This window comes from Lepisma saccharinum, chromosome 1 (genome assembly GCF_977018435.1).
Source record: "Lepisma saccharinum chromosome 1, izLepSacc3.1, whole genome shotgun sequence".
Taxonomy (NCBI): Eukaryota; Metazoa; Arthropoda; class Insecta; order Zygentoma; family Lepismatidae; genus Lepisma; species Lepisma saccharinum.
Genome location: NC_139229.1, coordinates 117,279,132 through 117,298,648, shown reverse-complemented (window position 1 = coordinate 117,298,648; position 19,517 = coordinate 117,279,132). Strand labels below are relative to the sequence as shown.

The 19,517-nt window shown below is 39.4% G+C and overlaps 1 protein-coding gene across 7 annotated transcripts in view; it reads left to right on the top strand.

The window, feature by feature from the left end:
- The window catches only part of LOC145999962 (F-box/LRR-repeat protein 20), a 40,049-nt gene extending 24,067 nt beyond the window's left edge, over positions 1-15,982 (top strand). For all 7 annotated transcript variants that reach the window (XM_083137286.1, XM_083137264.1, XM_083137291.1 and 4 more), the window contains 2 exons: positions 1,768-1,980; positions 10,799-15,982. In XM_083137286.1, coding sequence (XP_082993412.1) covers positions 1,768-1,980; positions 10,799-10,906 — 321 coding nt within the window. In that variant the 3' untranslated portion in view covers positions 10,907-15,982. The remainder of the gene's footprint in view (positions 1-1,767; positions 1,981-10,798) is intronic.
- The last annotated feature ends 3,535 nt before the right edge of the window (positions 15,983-19,517 follow it).

The following is a 19,517-nucleotide window of genomic DNA, read 5'->3' as shown; positions in this document are numbered from 1 at the left end:
TATCTGCATTGTGTTGCAAAGTAATGACTGCTTTGAAGAATTTTATATACCGTATGTACTCATGTATAATGCGCACTTTTTTCCCAAATTTTTGCACCCAAAAACTTTGATGTGTATTATGCATGGGATATTTTTTTCATGTTTACGGAACCCTGTCATGTTATATATCGTTGTAAAGCTCGAATTCTGTAGTTTGTGAATATGGCAACAGTATTCCATTCAAGATTGCGACACTAATGTGAAAATTATCAGTACAATATAAGAAAGATTTTATAAAATACTTAAAAGTACTTACGTTGGTGAGTATGTGATTTACGTGAAACTACATTTTGGGATATAACTAATCCCTTCCTCAGATAGACATGCTATGCCAATTTAATTATGACATTGGCTGCATCAGACAAGGCGTGCATCAAGAGGTATGGAAAGGTAGAAAGGTTAAAAAATGACTTAAGGTTGCTGAACGCGTAATAGTGCCTTATTCCTATTACGTTAAAATCCTGATGGGTGTATCCATGAAAACAATTATATTCGGAACATGTTAAAAACCATGCAATGCACCGCACAACTTCCGACATTCCATGAGAGGTCTCCTCAGTCTAGTGTACAGCATCTTATCGAGCCACTCCTGAAAAAGTGGTTTTTAGTGAATGCTAAACACAGTGGAGGGATAGGGGGGAGGTGCCTTGGGTTGGTGACTTACTGTTTACACAAAAGGATATTCTCCTCTTTGTCCACATAGCAACAGGTGACTGAATAGGTATGATGTCACTAGCTCTTGATTGGCATAGCAACAGTTTTACGACTTACAACTAAGAAAGCCATTTCTTGAACCTGGATTATCTGCGCATTATACACGAAATCAATTTTTTTGTCACTTTTCCCCCATCAAAAACCAGGATGTGCATTATACATGCGTAAATATGGCAGTCGTTTGTCGAATGCTTTGCACAGTGGTAAAATAATGAGACCAGAAATGTCAGATTACATATTTTAATGTTTATTTTAGTGGTCTCAAAAGAAAGAATGTGAATTTTCTTCCTGTGTTTTGTTGTGAAATTATGCAAATTACACTTAAAAATGAAATTTGCAGTATCTTTTCTGACACTTTAATTTTCTTCATCTAAATTATCCTGGGAGTTATGAAAAATCCCAGAACATTGATTATTTCGATGGTAAAATGTAGGATTCAAGATAGACAGCTTTAAAAATGGAATATACTTTACAATGTCCCCTGCCTTTCTCATAGACAATACATAAAGGTTATAAATATGCCTATTAGGATGAACATTTTTCTTTTGTGTAGTAACTGTAAAGTTTCCAATCAAGTCATTTTATTTATCTTGTTCAACCTGAAATTTGTGACTTTTTATTTATCACTAATGTGTCTGGTGATATGTAATTCCCATTCTGATACTATAAATGTTAGCATTGCACTATAATTCAATTCTTTGTGAGTGTCCCTGCATCAATTTCATCCCATTACCATACATCCTCATTGTTGGGATTAGCCAAAAGATAGCAGAATGTGTGAATAATTTATATTGTTCATAAATGTCGAGGAGTACTTCTGATATACACATCTGTTTGTGTTACAAGTGACCAAATTCCAATGTAGGTGGTGGAAGAGGTCACCAAAATTAACAGAACATAAATCAAAAGAAACATGTTGATAATGTAAGAATGGGTTTCGCAATGATATTTTATATTGTCTCGAAACTTTAATTTATGTTGTGTTGTAAAGAGTGCACTTGTTTTCTTTCACAGAGCTTATCCCATTGCGAGTTGATAACAGACGAAGGTATTCGGCAACTGGGCATGTCTCCCTGTTCAGCTGAGAATCTGACCGTTTTGGAGCTGGATAATTGCCCTTTGATTACAGATGCTTCTCTCGAGCATTTAGTGTCTTGTCATAACCTTCAACGTATCGAACTGTATGACTGCCAGTTGATTACTAGAGCTGGCATACGTAGACTGAGGGTAAGTGCCTAGGGAACACAATTTGTGTGAAATGGAATCATAAGTTTATTATTTATGCTGTGTTTGGTACAGTCAACTCAGACAGTTTTCTGTTACATGTGGTAGATGACAAAACCAAAGTTTTTGATGATATTGCCCATTTTGTGTTCTCATAAGCTGATCAAGACAAAGGCCTACAGTTGAAAGTGGGATCTAAACCATTGTCCATTGTACCTCCATGACTAATTGAACCCACGACCTGTTGATTACAAGGCAATATCATCGTCCACTGCGCTATCAGGGAAGCCTTGATGGGTGGGAGAAAAGGAAAGAGTTTTGAGAACCTTTTTCATCCAGTTGTGGTAGAAAAAGGAAAACATACACTGAACAAGACAAGGTTTAAATATTTTATGACACTGTCATTATCCTTTGCCGTTTCCTGCCTCTGGCTGGGTTGGCATAGAAGTCAAGCCTCTCCATTTTTTCCTGGTCTTCCAACAAAGGGGACGAGAACACGGCCGTGCACACAAGCCACCACCAGTATGCAGGCGAAACTTTGATGAATGGCCATTCAAGAGAATCCACCGACCCAAAGACAGATGGCGAATCATCTAACTATGTCTTTGGAAACTGTTAACCGCACCTTGCACCTACATACTGGTGGTGGCTTGTGTTCACGGCTGTGTTCTCGTCCCCTTTGTTGGAGAACCGGACGCTGGGGCCATGCAATCCTTATACTTACCGATCACATTCTTGAATAAAGTCAAACTAACGTCACAATCCTTGCTCTTACACTACTTCCTGATCATTGACACACTGAACTTTGCGTCATAAAGGGCTACAACATAACCTTCCCAAAAGCGACTCAGTTTTGGCAGCATTTTCGGCCAAGCGAGAAAATGCAAACACTTGGAAAAGTTATACAACGCACTCCTCCCAAAAGTGGCTCAGTTTGGGCAGGATTTTTGGCCCAGCGAGAAAACACAACCACTCTTTTTACAGCTCACCCACTACCCTGACAAACATGCCTGACCAAGGTTGGGCGAGTTCATTCTGAGTGCAGGGGGGAAGGAATCGCGTTTGGTCAAATATACGCTGAACAGCCTCTGTACCTTCTTGCATTTCACAGGCACATCCCTGTTCCATATTAATCTTCGAACGCTTTGATATAGTCCACCCCCATTTGTCCTCTTCTGTTTACCTCTTCATCTATTCTTCCACTTCTCTCAATTATGCTTCCTAGATATGACTGTACCACTTCTCTCAATTATGCTTCCTAGATATGACTGTAATACGGTAAAATATGGCATCCAGGACTAGAGTAGTCAGATAAAGAACAAAGACAGAGAAACAAAACAGAAGTTTTTGACAATGTTGTCAATTTTGTGCTCAGAGGGTAAGGCCTACCGTCGAAAGTGGTTGGACCCAAACCATTGTCCAATGTACCTCCAGGAGTTACAAAATGTTAGAAGTTGGGGTTGGGGAAAAAATAAATAGACGCTAGAATTGTTACTGAATGGTCATTTTCTGTACATATGTTCTCTCCCAATGCTTTCTAATGGAGATATTGGATAATCATCCTTGTCTGCAAAGCGTCATTAAATGTGGTGTGAGGGTTCACTAATAAAATATTGGTTTTTGGGTTTACGAAGGAGCAATTGTTGACCCAGGGACCAGTGTAGATATTTCAACTAGGTAAAACTTACTTAATATTGTACAGTGTGTGTAGGAGAGATGGTCTCTTGGTTAATCAGGGTGGCTACTCACCGGGAATTACTTGAATTCTGGGAATTATACTTGAATTTTTGGCTCCAGGAATTATGCATGAATCCTGTGTGAATTTTTCTCCATAGATGTGAAAAATTGCAACTTTTATTAATCCAAATCAAATTGAACTTATTCGTATTTATAAATGCTCTGAGGCAGGTATTTCACAGTTTAGCTTTTATTTTTATCAAGGAAGAGAAAGAAAGCTACATGGAAAATAACAGAATTCTCTCAATTCATTTATTTTGTTGGGAGGGGGGCAGGCGGTGGTGAGAAGCGGTACGTTCGCCTTTAAAACCGGGAATTATACTTTAATTTTATCGTTGTACTAAAGTGGCCACCCTGTTAATGGAGGATGAAGATACCTCCAACTGTAGAAATGTCAAGCAAAAACCAATCTGTGCTGGGATGATTGTGTAGAATGGGGATGTATGGAATGTATCTGATTGTAAACCGATGGGATGGTATTGGTTGGGTATTTTGTACTGTGTAGTGTTTTCCTTAACAGGGTGTCGACCGAAATAACAAATCCAAAATTCTTGACTTTTCTTTCCTTTTTCCTTGACCTTTTCCCCTTTTTCATAACATTTATCGCCCCCTACTTAGGTATAGTTGGAAATTAAGAACATAATTTATTTCATGAAAATACCCTATCACAAGGCCGGTTAAGATGAAAACTGAAGCTGTACTTTAACAAGAGATTTAGTCTTGTTTTAAGTAAAAATTAATGCTTCAGACTTCATCCTGGATGTAGAATGATCACATTACTTTATTTAATATTTTTGCACTACTTCACACATAGAAGAATGTAATTCTTAAGAAAAAAGTGAGCAAATCTTAACCACAACCCAATACAATTTTAGATTTCCAAATATTCAATTTTATCAAATCCCAGTACAGGTATATAACAATGTAAATTCACTGTACTGTAAAAAAAAAAAAAAAAAAATAGCAAAAGTTCTTGACTTTCTTGACCTACCCATTGATTTCTTGACTGGTAGACACCCTGCTTAAGACATTGAAAATAAATATATATATATATATATATATATATATATATATATATTATATATATATATATATATATATATATATATATTTATATAAAAATCAAATAAGGTAAAAGGAAACACTCACCGGACAGTAGGAAAATTCAAAATTTTCGCTAATTTATAGCATCATCGGTGGGTGCCCTCCTACCTCCGTGACACCAACCACTTCCTCCAGAAAATCAGCACCCTCCCACCATTGCCCCCAAATACCATCCTTGCCACCATTGATGTCACTTCCCTCTACACCAACATACCTCACTCCCATGGCCTCCGCTCCATAGAATTCTATCTCAATAGCAGACCCAAACCTCACAACCCCAGCACCAACTTCCTGACCCACCTTGTCCTCACTTGTAACAACTTCACCTTTGAAAACCAAAATTTCCTACAGATCCGAGGTACAGCCATGGGTACCAGAATGGCCCCATCCTATGCAAACCTCTTCATGGGCCAACTTGAGCAAGAGTTTTTGGCTACCCAACCCCTCCAACCCCTCCTCTGGCTCCGCTTCATCGACGACATCTTCATGCTCTGGACACATGGAGAACCATCCTTGTCAGCCTTCCTGGACCAACTTAACCACTTCCGTTCCCTAAAATTCACCTGGACACACTCCCCCAACCAGATCACCTTCCTGGATGTGGACGTGCACATCGAGGGAGGACACCTGACTACCTCCATCCACATAAAACCCACCAACCACATGCAATACCTACACTTCTCCAGCTCCCACCCGTTCCACACCAAAAAAGCAATTCCATTCTCTCTGGCCCTCAGGGGACAGCGCCTGAACACTTCACCCACCTCCCGCCAGAATTATAACCTCCGCCTACACCAGGCCCTGGTTAACCGTGGATATCCCTCCATCCTGGTCACCAAGCAAATATCACGAGCTGCCTCACATACCACTACCACCAAGAAACCTGCTGCCACCAACCCACCTGCACTCATCACCCAATATCATCCCCACCTCAACAAAATCAGGCACACACTGCACTCTCTTCTCCCAATCCTCCACAGTGATCCCAAAACCAAAAACATATTTCCCGACAAACCCAGGGTGGTTTTCAAACGCCCCCCTAACCTCCAAAACATCCTGGTCTACAACACTCCTTCACCACACATCCAACACCCCCCTGCCCATAAATGCAACCGACCCAGGTGCAAGACCTGCCCCATCCTCATCACTTCTCACACCCTCCAGGTGCACACGGCCACTGGCAAATTTACCCTCCATCCCAAAGGGACCTGCCATGCCTCAAACCTTATCTACATCCTCACCTGCAACATCTGTGGTGATTTTTACCTGGGGGAAACATCAACGGCCCTCAACCTCCGCATCAATAACCACCGCTCCTCCACCCACAACCTGGACTTCACTGTCGCCGTCCACACCAACCACCACAACATCAGTTTCAACGACTGCTTCCGGGTAGCGATCATCCACCTCCTACCCCAACCAGCCAACACCTCTGTTTGCAAAAGATGGGAGAGGGCCTATATATCGGCCTTGAGTGCAACCACTCCACCTGGCCTGAACAAGGCCACCCAGTAATGCCCAACCCTCACCCACCCTCCTGCCCTCCCTCCCAACTTACCCTACACACTCACAGTTTACGACGAGCCTGGTGACGAAACAGTGTTTTTTTCGTTCTACGCACCGCTTCTTCTTCAATGGGGACCTGGCAACTCTGCAGGACCCCAACTTCCGGTTCCGTCTTCTGTTTCTTCTCACACCGATGATGCTATAAATTAGCGAAAATTTTGAATTTTCCTACTGTCCGGTGAGTGTTTCCTTTTACCTTATTTGATTTTTACTTAGCCCTTTTGGCCCTCCTTGCTTTTATCCATTATTATCCACTTTTGGTATGAATCCTTTCACGTATAACTCCTATCAACTGAACCGCCTGCGATCTCTTATTGTTTCCTACACCAAAGCTACGTCCCATGCACGCTTCCTGCACTCATGTTTGATATTCGGCCTAACACCCAAAAGCCTCACACCCAAACTGCCGTTTTCCGCCATGCCCCCAAGCATAAAACCCACGATTTTCCCACTAGCGAGAAATTTCGCTATTGAACTGACCCACGCCATGTACCGATCCCAGCTAAATCGCGCCCGAGAACTGTCCATTTCTATTCAATCCCTTACCAAAATCCTGTTGCTGACCCCAGGTAACCACCATCACAAAATAGACTCCTTCTGGCACACCGCCCATTCCATTGCCAGTGATCTTAACACTAAACACCTCCAAAAACTCTCCAATCTCTGCCGTCAAGCTTTTCAGACTGGCTGCACCCTTCCCCTTCCACTGCCGCCCAATTTCAGTCCCACACCAACATGCCCGCTATTACCCAACCCCCCTCTACCATTGCCCACACCACCACAGACCCCCCCTGAAAACCAAAACTGCACTCCCATACATCGCACCTTGGGAAACAACCAGTCCACGGACAAACCCACCCCTACCAGATCCATGACCACCAATGACCCTAACCCACTCAAAAACAACCAGACTGTACTCAATTTATCCAGCCATAAACTGAACACTGATGAAATAGCTGTTTTATCCAAAGGCCTCACCTTCTCCCCCACAACTCCCCCCAACCAATTCCGCCTACTTTTTGACATACACACATTTGCTCGCAGCCTCCGATGGCAACATTTCTGGGCCAAAAATCCCTCATTCCAAACTACTACCAGTGAAACCCACCCGAGCCTCCTTCAATTTAGCCCCCCCCTCCTCCCAAGATCCACCCCCCTGCCCACCAACCACCCCTTGGAAAGATACATCACTGCCGTCATTTCCACCACCTCTGACAGCTCATTCTTAAATAACTTTCACAACCAACCTAACCTCAATCCCCCCCAACAGAAAGCTCTCAGAGACCTCCGCAACAACCACAACATCAAAATCCTCCCAGCTGACAAGGTGTCCACCACGGTGGTCTTGAACTCTCAAGACTACCTGGCGGAAGCCAACCGCCAGCTGGCTGACCCCTCCACCTACAAACCCACCACAGTTGACCTATCCGCCGAACACCTCACCAAAATCCGCGACTTCACATCCACACCCGCGGCCCACCTGAAGGCCTAACAGCTCTTACCACCGCCATGTTAATAACCGACAATCCCCGCACCCCCACCTTCTATCTATTGCCCAAAATCCACAAACCTGGCAACCCTGGCAGACCCATTGTGTCCAGCTATAACTCACCTACAGAACGAATCTCAGCCTTTGTTGACTCCCATCTCCAGCCTCTTGTGAAAGCTCTGCCCTCCTACCTCCGTGACACCAACCACTTCCTCCAGAAAATCAGCACCCTCCCACCATTGCCCCCAAATACCATCCTTGCCACCATTGATGTCACTTCCCTCTACACCAACATACCTCACTCCCATGGCCTCCGCTCCATAGAATTCTATCTCAATAGCAGACCCAAACCTCACAACCCCAGCACCAACTTCCTGACCCACCTTGTCCTCACTTGTAACAACTTCACCTTTAAAAACCAAAATTTCCTACAGATCCGAGGTACAGCCATGGGTACCAGAATGGCCCCATCCTATGCAAACCTCTTCATGGGCCAACTTGAGCAATAGTTTTTGGCTACCCAACCCCTCTAACCCCTCCTCTGGCTCCGCTTCATCGACGACATCTTCATGCTCTGGACACATGGAGAACCATCCTTGTCAGCCTTCCTGGACCAACTTAACCACTTCCGTTCCCTAAAATTCACCTGGACACACTCCCCCAACCAGATCACCTTCCTGGATGTGGACGTGCACATCGAGGGAGGACACCTGACTACCTCCATCCACATAAAACCCACCAACCACATGCAATACCTACACTTCTCCAGCTCCCACCCGTTCCACACCAAAAAAGCAATTCCATTCTCTCTGGCCCTCAGGGGACAGCGCCTGAACACTTCACCCACCTCCCGCCAGAATTATAACCTCCGCCTACACCAGGCCCTGGTTAACCGTGGATATCCCTCCATCCTGGTCACCAAGCAAATATCACGAGCTGCCTCACATACCACTACCACCAAGAAACCTGCTGCCACCAACCCACCTGCACTCATCACCCAATATCATCCCCACCTCAACAAAATCAGGCACACACTGCACTCTCTTCTCCCAATCCTCCACAGTGATCCCAAAACCAAAAACATATTTCCCGACAAACCCAGGGTGGTTTTCAAACGCCCCCCTAACCTCCAAAACATCCTGGTCTACAACACTCCTTCACCACACATCCAACACCCCCCTGCCCATAAATGCAACCGACCCAGGTGCAAGACCTGCCCCATCCTCATCACTTCTCACACCCTCCAGGTGCACACGGCCACTGGCAAATTTACCCTCCATCCCAAAGGGACCTGCCATGCCTCAAACCTTATCTACATCCTCACCTGCAACATCTGTGGTGATTTTTACCTGGGGGAAACATCAACGGCCCTCAACCTCCGCATCAATAACCACCGCTCCTCCACCCACAACCTGGACTTCACTGTCGCCGTCCACACCAACCACCACAACATCAGTTTCAACGACTGCTTCCGGGTAGCGATCATCCACCTCCTACCCCAACCAGCCAACACCTCTGTTTGCAAAAGATGGGAGAGGGCCTATATATCGGCCTTGAGTGCAACCACTCCACCTGGCCTGAACAAGGCCACCCAGTAATGCCCAACCCTCACCCACCCTCTTGCCCTCCCTCCCAACTCACCCTACACACTCACAGTTTACGACGAGCCTGGTGACGAAACAGTGTTTTTTTCGTTCTACGCACCGCTTCTTCTTCAATGGGGACCTGGCAACTCTGCAGGACCCCAACTTCCGGTTCAGTCTTCTGTTTCTTCTCACACTGATGATGCTATAAATTAGCGAAAATTTTGAATTTTCCTACTGTCCGGTGAGTGTTTCCTTTTACCTTATTTGATTTTTACTTAGCCCTTTTGGCCCTCCTTGCTTTTATCCATTATATATATAAAAAACACAGCGACCTTCTGTACCTAGCAGTTCTCATTTTCCAGTCGATGTGTTGCGTAATTCAATTGATGCGTGGCCACAAAGACTTACGGAATGTGTGCTTGCTAAGGGCGGCCATTATGAATATTGACTTGTGATGTTGATTTGTCATGCATCCATTTCAGTAATGTTATTAGGATATTAAAATATCTCTCAGCATTTTGTGTCAATTTACTTAAAACTTTGTGACAGTATTTAGGTATTTGTTAAAAGTCATGTCAAACTTATTATTCACATTATCAGACCAAGATCTAATTAAACACAACATATAAATTCATCTTACTTTTTTTTCAAACTCAGTTGGGTGCAATGATATGAACAGAAAGTTGGTAAAATGTCACCACTTTGTAACAGGAAAAAATTTGATGTTTACAATAAAAAAATAATATAAATAAAACAAATATTTTTGGTAATAAACTTGAAAAGAAATGTGTAGAAATTATAGCTCATCACACAAAATTTTGAGCTGTTCCTGACAAGCACTTGGTCGGTTTGTAATATTCTAAATTGTTGTGAATGTTAGGATAGAAATTGCAACTTTATCATGGCTAAACTTTGATTTACATTTTCTTTGTGATATTTATTCATTTATTGTTTTAAAAAAATGAAAATTTTATAGAAGTCAATTCTTATGTGGTATTGCAATGATCTTCACCAAAGATTTGGAACATAGGATTTCTGGGCTCTGAAAAGGTATGGTTTGCGTGTTATTAGTGATTAATTTTGAACCAATACCACTTATATCAGTATGTACCATCATGGACACTTCTGGGTTGTAACAATCGCATTGAGAGCTAATGACAGTGTTGCAACCCAGAACTGTCCATGACTGAACATCAATACATGTATAATATGTATTGTCTCAATCCTAGAAATTCCTTTTGATGAACTGGTAACAACTGTATCACATCACATAATTTTATTGAAGTATTTTATAAATTATTCTTAGATACCACTTTTCTCTTTTCTTTCCATGTGACAGAATCACCTTCCAAACATAAAAGTGCATGCTTATTTTGCTCCCGTGACTCCACCACCATCTGTGGGTGGTTCAAGGCAACGATATTGCCGCTGTTGTGTGATTTTATGAAGACTGATGAAGTGGATTGGACAGAAAATTATGAAAGGGGTGGAACGAGTTTTCTTTGTGATTTTGGTAACACTTGCACGATGTTGTGGAACTTCTGTGATTTAAACGAGGCAACATTTTGACTTGACTGCCCATCAAAGGAAGTGAACGCAGAGTCACAACGAGCATTTTTTGTGGATTGTCTTGGCAGTGGAGTGGGGAACATGAAAAGCATCTACAAAGTATAAACTTCAGTCTTATTTGGTGATAGACAGGACATATCTGAAATTGGCCATCAAGTGAGACGTGATAACCTGGCCAAAGCGAGTTAGTGCGAGTGCGACATTGTTGGAAGGAAACTCTAAAGCTGTTGCCTGGAAGGCAACAATCAGCATACTCTTACTTCATTGATCTACACAGCATAAGATTATGTTTTTCTTTTGTGGAAAAAATATCAAACGTGTCAATGCAGCAGTATTGATGTATGTATGTAAGAAGTGTATGATGATTTGTTAATGTTACTTACTGTGTTTGAACATTCATAATGTCTTTTGTTGTTTTATAATGATTGGTAGGGTGTCGATCTGTGGATTGGCAGTGTGCAAGTGTATTTATTTATTCATTTTCATTTCACCGTGGACTAATGAGTGGAAGTAATACCGATCGAGTGGTCTTAATTGGTTCTGTTCGGTGATTTACCATACTTTTCTTTTGTATTACAAAAAACCGCAACCACTGAAGAATAAGTGGAAGGTTGTTTTTACATGACCTGATGTTCCTGAATGATGGTCCATTTTCAGATTTCTCTTTTTGATATTTCTGACGAGCACTTGGTGTTGAATCAGGTAGAAAGGCAGGTTTTGAAACAATAATGAAACTTCGCATGTATGTACTTGCTCTTTTTAATTTCAGTATTGTCCTTATGCTGTCTTAAATGTTCTTGTGCATTTGTCATGATTCTTTATCCATTTTTGGAAAGTCCATGCAGTATAAAGTTCAAATGGAAGTACAGTATATAATTTGCCTGCGGAATGGAAATTACATATTTATATATGTAATGCCTTTCAAGTTGTTTTAAGTTCACTTTATGCAGAGAGTTTCATAGGGATGCGATCAACATTTAAAATGGAATCTGGACCACTTATATTTTACCATTGGAGGTGAGACTCAGGGTATGTTTACAAGACTATAGCTGCTAGTCTTGCCATGGAGTCCGCAAGCCAGTAAGAAGAAAATGTCATATAGAAATCAGCATCATTTGATTCAAGAGGACAAGGAACTCAAGGAGTGAAATTTTTTTTGACTTGTTGTTTTATTGGAACCAGGGGAAATGTAAACTCAGACTTCTACATTTCATACTTTATAAAAAGGAATGCTGCTTTATTACATATCTAGTTATTTTCAAAAATAAATTCAGATTTCTTTTACTGTCATCTGGGAAACCATGGAGCTTATTTCTCAGCAAGTATAATCATTTCAGCATTCATATTTTTAGTCTTATTTTGAATCATCTGTTTCAAGAAGTTTCACCAATCAAAATGTAGTCTAGTGCTTTGCATTGCTCAGTGTTCTTCAAACTTATTTTCATCAAAGACCTGATCACATTGGTATATTTGTCATTCCCCCAAGTCACATGGTTCACAAATGTTTGCAAACTATGATTGTGAGTGGAATCTCAAACCATGAATGGAAGACAACTTGAAAGTTAAGCTGTACTTTCTAGATAATCAAAACTGGCGATTTAATGTCCATAAAAATTTTACTGAATATAATGGTAACGACTTGATGCATAAAGGGGACCTAAATTAAGCCACACACAGTTCCTTTAAAATTATGCGAAATTACTCAATGCAAAGTGTGTCGAGAAAAGTTACATGTAGAAATAGGAATTTACATGTTGCACATGAGCTTGTCAATGTACAGTACTAATTTTCATTTTCACAATTGTTATGTACACAGCACACACAAACATTTATGTCTCATCTCAAAAAGGTTCTTTTCATCATTCATGCACAATTCATTCAATCTTTACATTTCAATGTGTATCAGTTAAATTCATATCTGAATTTAAACATACACAATATTTTACTAAATTGTTCTTCAACATATCTCTTCATAGACTGTCTTCTTTTCTCATATCATACATGACTTGCCAATAGATACAAATATGTAACATTTCAATTGTACCGATAGTTTGCTGTCAGGTCAAGTTTATAAATTGTAGAGGGACTGGCAAGTAGGAAGGTGGTTAGCATAGATGTTACTGTGAAGAAGAGCCAAAATTATATGAATAGCAGCAAGAGCCCTGTTGTCAATTCTTCGGCAATGTTTATTGAAAGTCTGGGAGAAAGAGTAGAAGAAATGTCACAAAATCGAGCGGTTCTGCCACCCATTCCCCGAATTGTCATGATACAGAATGTAGAAAATGTCAGAATTTGGCATTTCCTGTGATGCTCAGTTTATTGCCAGCATGCTAGTTCTCCAATCATACGACAGAACCGTCAACCACCTTCTGTTTTGACATGTTCAAACCATCTTTACAATGCTGCTGAACCATTTGTAGCACAGATGACGAAATAGAACAAAAATATACAATATTTGCTGATTCTGTTGAATTTGCAGTTGTATTTGTCCAGGTGATTTAATTACAATTCCTGCTTTTGTGCCGACATAACTACTCCTGAAAAGTTGCAACATTAGGAAGATAGTCGTCAATTCAAACTGTGGCTTTGCTCTCATTTGATGGGCAGAAGCGGTATATTGATGAATTAGAATGGACATGTAGAAAGTATACAAGCATTTGGAAGTAACAGTTACTTTAAGAAATTCTGACAGTAACTAGCTACTTTTTAAAATAAGCAGCTGTAACTGTTACTTTTTTGCAGAAGTAATGTTATCAACAAATACTTTACGACCTATGTTGTTCTTATAGTAGTGAAAAAATTAATTTGCTTCCTTGTGCTTTTTACGTTGGAAAGTAAAATAAATGTTTTTCCTTTTCAAATAATCAAACTAAAGCTTTGCAAAAAAATGTGATAAGTATAGATTTCTTGCCCTGGGAAAATGTTGTTTGCTCCTCCCCCCCCTCTTTCCTGTAGAAAAAGTCTGGGTTCATCCAAATTTTTAATTATTTTATTACAATTAATGATCGTTGACTGTGTAATGTGCCAGAACATTTTCCGAACATCGATACATACGTACAGTGCAATGCCAATTTTATATTATTCCTGAATTTTTTACTTTTACCTGTATTATACATTTAATCTTCATGTTCCCAATAGTCCAAAGTGAAAAAGTTTTTGTAGATTTCACACTTTTGTTATTTTGTATAATCATCAGCATCAAGACACAGTTGCAACTGAGACGACAATGGTTCTAGTGTATTGCAGGGTTTTAATTAGTCATTATTGCTGCAGTCCATATGATTATGCTTTATGGTAGAGTTGCATTTATGAAAGCTAAGAAATCTAATTACATGAGTTGGTCATACTAATGCAAAAGAAGGAATTGTGATTAGATAAACGTTATTTTCCATTATTTTTTTTAATTGTAACCCTGGAAATTAACATCCTCTATTTTTTTTTTTATGTAATAGGCACCTTACGGGCAAGATACCTTTATCTTCCCTATAAAACATGTTAGAAGGCAAACTGAAATTCCTTAATGTTTAATAACATTATGAATATCTTCTTGGCATGTACTTTTTTTTCCGTTCCTTAATGTGTGTGTGTGTGTGTGTGTATATGTATGTGGTTGCAAGACACACATGTCGAGAGAAGATAATGGTCTGTAAAACAAACAGAAAAACTGTGTGCTTGAAATTGCTTAGGCTTTCTACGTTATGTTTGTGTTGATACAAGTGTGTGCAAGTACATTGGTTCGAACCCATACCACAGGCTTCAATGAAGAATCGTGTTTCCACAAATACGACACTTTTTCGTTGTCAGTATTGATACTGAAGTGACATTTTTTTAAAAAGAAAATTAAAGAAATTGAGGTCTTGTTTGGTTCCTTTGTGCAACTGTGAACTCTTTGCAGATCAACTGCTGCTTAACTTCAAAAAAATGGAGATAGTGGACTTAAATGTTGACCAAGAATAGAGAGGGAGGAGTGAAAATAAATATTTCTGATAGTTCTATTTGGTAGATGTACTAATTTTTTTACAGTTAAGATGAAATATATATATATATATTGCAAAGAAATTCGCCTGTGCCTGTGATAATTTTAAGGTCAGATTGATTACAATTTATAGAGGTGGCACCAATTGTTTTTTTTCCCCCTAATTAAAAACTGGTACTTAAGCACTGTTCCATATCCTAATCAGGGTATGCTTGGAATAAAGTTAGAGTAACTATGCAGAAAACAATATGAAATTATACTTATATAAAGTACCAAAAAAGATTGTGGCATTGGTGAGCCTCTATAAAATAAAATCATTAAATGATTCATCCCTTAAAAACAATAGAGAATTGTACTTTTTAAAATTTGCAATGTAATGGCAATAAATCAGAACCACATGTCATTTATAGCCTTCTCGTTTGTTGTTTTCACAGTGGTTTAATAGTTTAACTTTACAAAGTGATGTAATTGCTGTCCCACTTTTTCTTTACCTCCTGTTGAGTCATGCTTCATTAATGTATGCATAAATGTCACTTTGTAAAGTTGAGATCCATGCAAAATGCAGCAGAGAAAGGAAACTACATGTGAAAAAGTATTTTTATCGGTCTGTGTACAAGCACATGAATGTGAGCTGCTTGTGGAAAATACACTTTTATTGTAGAGCAAAATAAAAATAAAAAGATGTGCTGACTGCTTGTCAAATGCTAAGGCCAGCAAATTATTTTTGTTCCTTTTTATATGCTGTGTATACATTAATCTCAACATGGTCTCATAGATGATATTTTTTCATTAATATTTATTTATATGAAGCTGTATTTATGTCCCACTTTTTCAACTAATTGAAAAACAAAAGTATGATATGTAATAGCATGTCAATGTAATTTCCTGTTTGTATGATTATGTTACCAGATTGTTTCACAAAGCCTAACTGGGATGATGTGTTTATATTGACTTCTATAGTCTCAAATAAATCCAGTGATAAACAAATGTCTGTTTCTGTTGCATATTTTATACTTTGGAAGGTTTGTCCTGATACCGCTCCTACCACTTACTGTCTGTCATTTACAGGAAGACTTCGGCAGCCATCACGAGTATTTCCACCCTCTAAGAGCATTGCAGAAGCACGTGGATGCTGAGAAGAAAAGAATTTCCCTGTAGGGCTTTAATAGCTCATTGATATTATTTGCTTATCCTTTTCAAAGTACCAGTTGCCATGTTTGCACAAAAACATACGTTTGGCAACAGCAGCCTACAGACAAATCACTCCTTGGTGGGAGCTCCACCAGGACAATCCCTAGGACCTATAGTAATGTTGTACACCATGTAGATATAAAATTGTCATTACATTCTTACATCATACGAGGTCTGTTAGAAAAGTAATGAGACTAGCAACATTGTGCAATAACCGGCAACACTGCTGCCTCCACCTTCACATGGCAGTTAGGTTAACGCTGGCCGTTGACTCAGTACAAGTTTCAACTTGCTACAGTTGCTACACGATTGTTGAGTGTCTGAAGTGAAGTTGTGTTTGTGAGGTGCGTTACGAAAATGGACTGGCAAAAGTATGAGCAACGTTGTGTCACCAAATTTTGTGTAAAGCTTGGTGAATCCACTACTATGACTTATGAAAAGTTACAAAGTCCTTTTTAGAAGGACTGATGACACTATGTAAAGAGTGAAGTCTCGTGTGAGGTCAGATCGTCGATTGACTGTGAGAATGATCAGTAGAGAGTTAAATTTGAACACAAGATTTGGACATGAGAAAAGTGTGCGCCAAGATTGTTCCAATGGACCATGTCACACTGCAATCTCCGTCAATGAATTTTTGGCCAAAAATTGGCCCCTTGCTCAAAAACCACTTTAAAGGGTGCAATTTTGATACTTTGGATAATATCCAGAAGAGCGTAACCGACGAGCTGAAAGGTATTCCAGCAGAAGCCTACCAGCACTGCTACAAACAATGGAAACAACACCTTCATCGCTGTGTAGTTGCCCAAGGGAACTGTTTTGAAGGGAGATAACCTTGATTTGTAAAAATAATAAAATTCATTTACAGAAAATCAGTCATTAATTTTCTAACAAACCTCGTATATACACAGTTGTTTTGTAAGGTGTGTTAGGCAATAACATAAAACTAATAGCTGTGCAGTATAGTTCATCACCACCTTTTGTGGATATTCAATCGAAGCTTTAAATTTTTGAGTTTTCAACCATCAAGAGTTATCTTTAGAGGGGGCAAGCTGTACAAATTGAGTTAGGAATCTACACAAATTTACCTTGGATGCTTTTGCAACTTGTTACCCTGCAGTTGCAAGGCGTTAATTTGCCATGTTGCCAAACTATGAAAAATCTGTGAAAATTGCTTTATGGCCAACAATTTTTAACCTTACAGATATTGTGATTATCAGTGCACTTCCGTTTTAACCAAGGGGCGGTGCTCTGGGACAACATTGGTGTCTTGGATAACCAGCTGTGGAGTAAAGTTGGATAATGGTCCAGTGGTGGCAGTATGCATTGTTTTACACACGCACACAAAAGAAGCCAGAATAGCTTCCCTTCTGAAATTGAGGAGACTTGGCCACACAACCTCATGTTACAGAAACTGATACCTTACTCTACATGTCAATGCTTATGACCATCAATGAGATGACTAAGTGTCCCACCGTGAGTGATTGTGATTACGTCGTCTGGCCACAAAACAACGTTCGTATATAGTCTGGTGAGTATTTCCAATTCATTGTTCTTCAGAACATTCTCTCTTTATAGGTTTGTTGAACTATATTTTGCTCTCATATATTCTGGCAATTCACATATTTACTTACATGTATATTTATAACCTATTGGCGTAGGAATGTGACGACCCCATCACCCAGTGGCTTGTTCACTGCAGTTAGTCAACCAACAGGCAGAAGTGGGGTATAGTTGGTGGACTACAATGTGATCCTCCCAGCTAGATCCGAAGGATCCACTGACCAACGACAGGTGCGCTCCTCCATTCATATTGGGGGTTAGACGTAGAGCTGAAACTCTGCACTGTAAAAAGACATGTCCGTAATCAGCAATATGAGGCCATGGATGTTCCCAAGGTAAAATATTCCGGAGGTAAAATAGTCTCCCATTCGGATCTCCGGGTGGGGACTACTTTGGGAAATCCCTGGACTAAGGATAAGATCTACATTAGGAATAAGGATATTAAATTAGGCACCTGGAATGTTCTGAGCCTTTACCAGCCTGGGGCATTTCAGTGTACAGTTAATGAGATAGTTAAGTATAAATTAGATGTAGTAGCTGTCCAGGAAGTTAGGTGGCCAGGAGAAGGGAATTGTAAAACTAAAAATTATAATACTAATTTCTATGGTGGTACTGAAAATCATAATTTTGGAACAGGCTTCTTCATAAATAATAGAATTATCTCGGCCCTTAAAACAGTAGAATTTATTAATGATAGGATATTATATGCAGTTTTAGAAGGTAGGTGGTGCAAAATTATTTTAATAAAGATTCATGCACCAACGGAAGATAAACATGATAATATTAAAGATGATTTTTATGTAGAGCTAGAAAAGGGTGTTTGATAAATTCTCCCAGTATGATATGAAAATTCTGTTAGGTGAGTGTAATGCACACATTGGCAAAAAAGAGGCATTTAAACCTACTATTGGTAAAGAAAGTCTTCATGAATTAAGTAATGATAATGGTATCAGATTAATTACTTTTGCAACCTCAAAGAATTTGTGAAAAGTACCACTTTTAAACATAAAGATATCCATAAATATACCTGGTCTTCTCCAGATGGTAAAACTCATAATCAGATAGATCATATTCTCATTGATAAGAGAAGACATACTAGTATAATTGACGTTTGTTCACATAGAGGTGCTGACTGTGCCAGTGACCATTATTTAGTAATTGCTAAACTAAGAGAAAGACTTTCGGTAATAAATCATAAGCAACAAAATCTAAAAGTTCTAAAATTTAATACAGGAAAATTTGCTGATTATAGAATGAAGAAAGATTACCAAATTAAACTGTCAAACAGATTCAATATTTTACAGGATTTAAATGATGATGAAAATATAAATGAAACAGATGTAAATAAGAATTGGGAGCACATACATAATGGAATAGAATCAGCAGCTAAAGAAAGTATAGGATACCATAAACCAAGAAAAAGTAAGCCATGGTTTGATGATGAATGCCATAACCTAATAGAAATAAGAATTAGGTGGTTAAATAACTCTGATGATACAATTTTAAGCAATTATAATAGAATAAAGTGAGAAGTTAATTGCACGTTGTGAAGTAAGAAAAGAGATTACTTGAAAAGTAAAATTAACGAAATTGAATCAAACAGCAAAAATAAAAAGGTGTAAATGAATTTAGAAAGGGGTCGCACCCTAAACTAAACTTGATAAAAGATAAAAATGGCATTTTCTTGTCTGACACAAGCAATATTTTAAATAGATGGAAGAACTACTTTGACCTTGCAAATGTTCATGTAGGAGATATATCA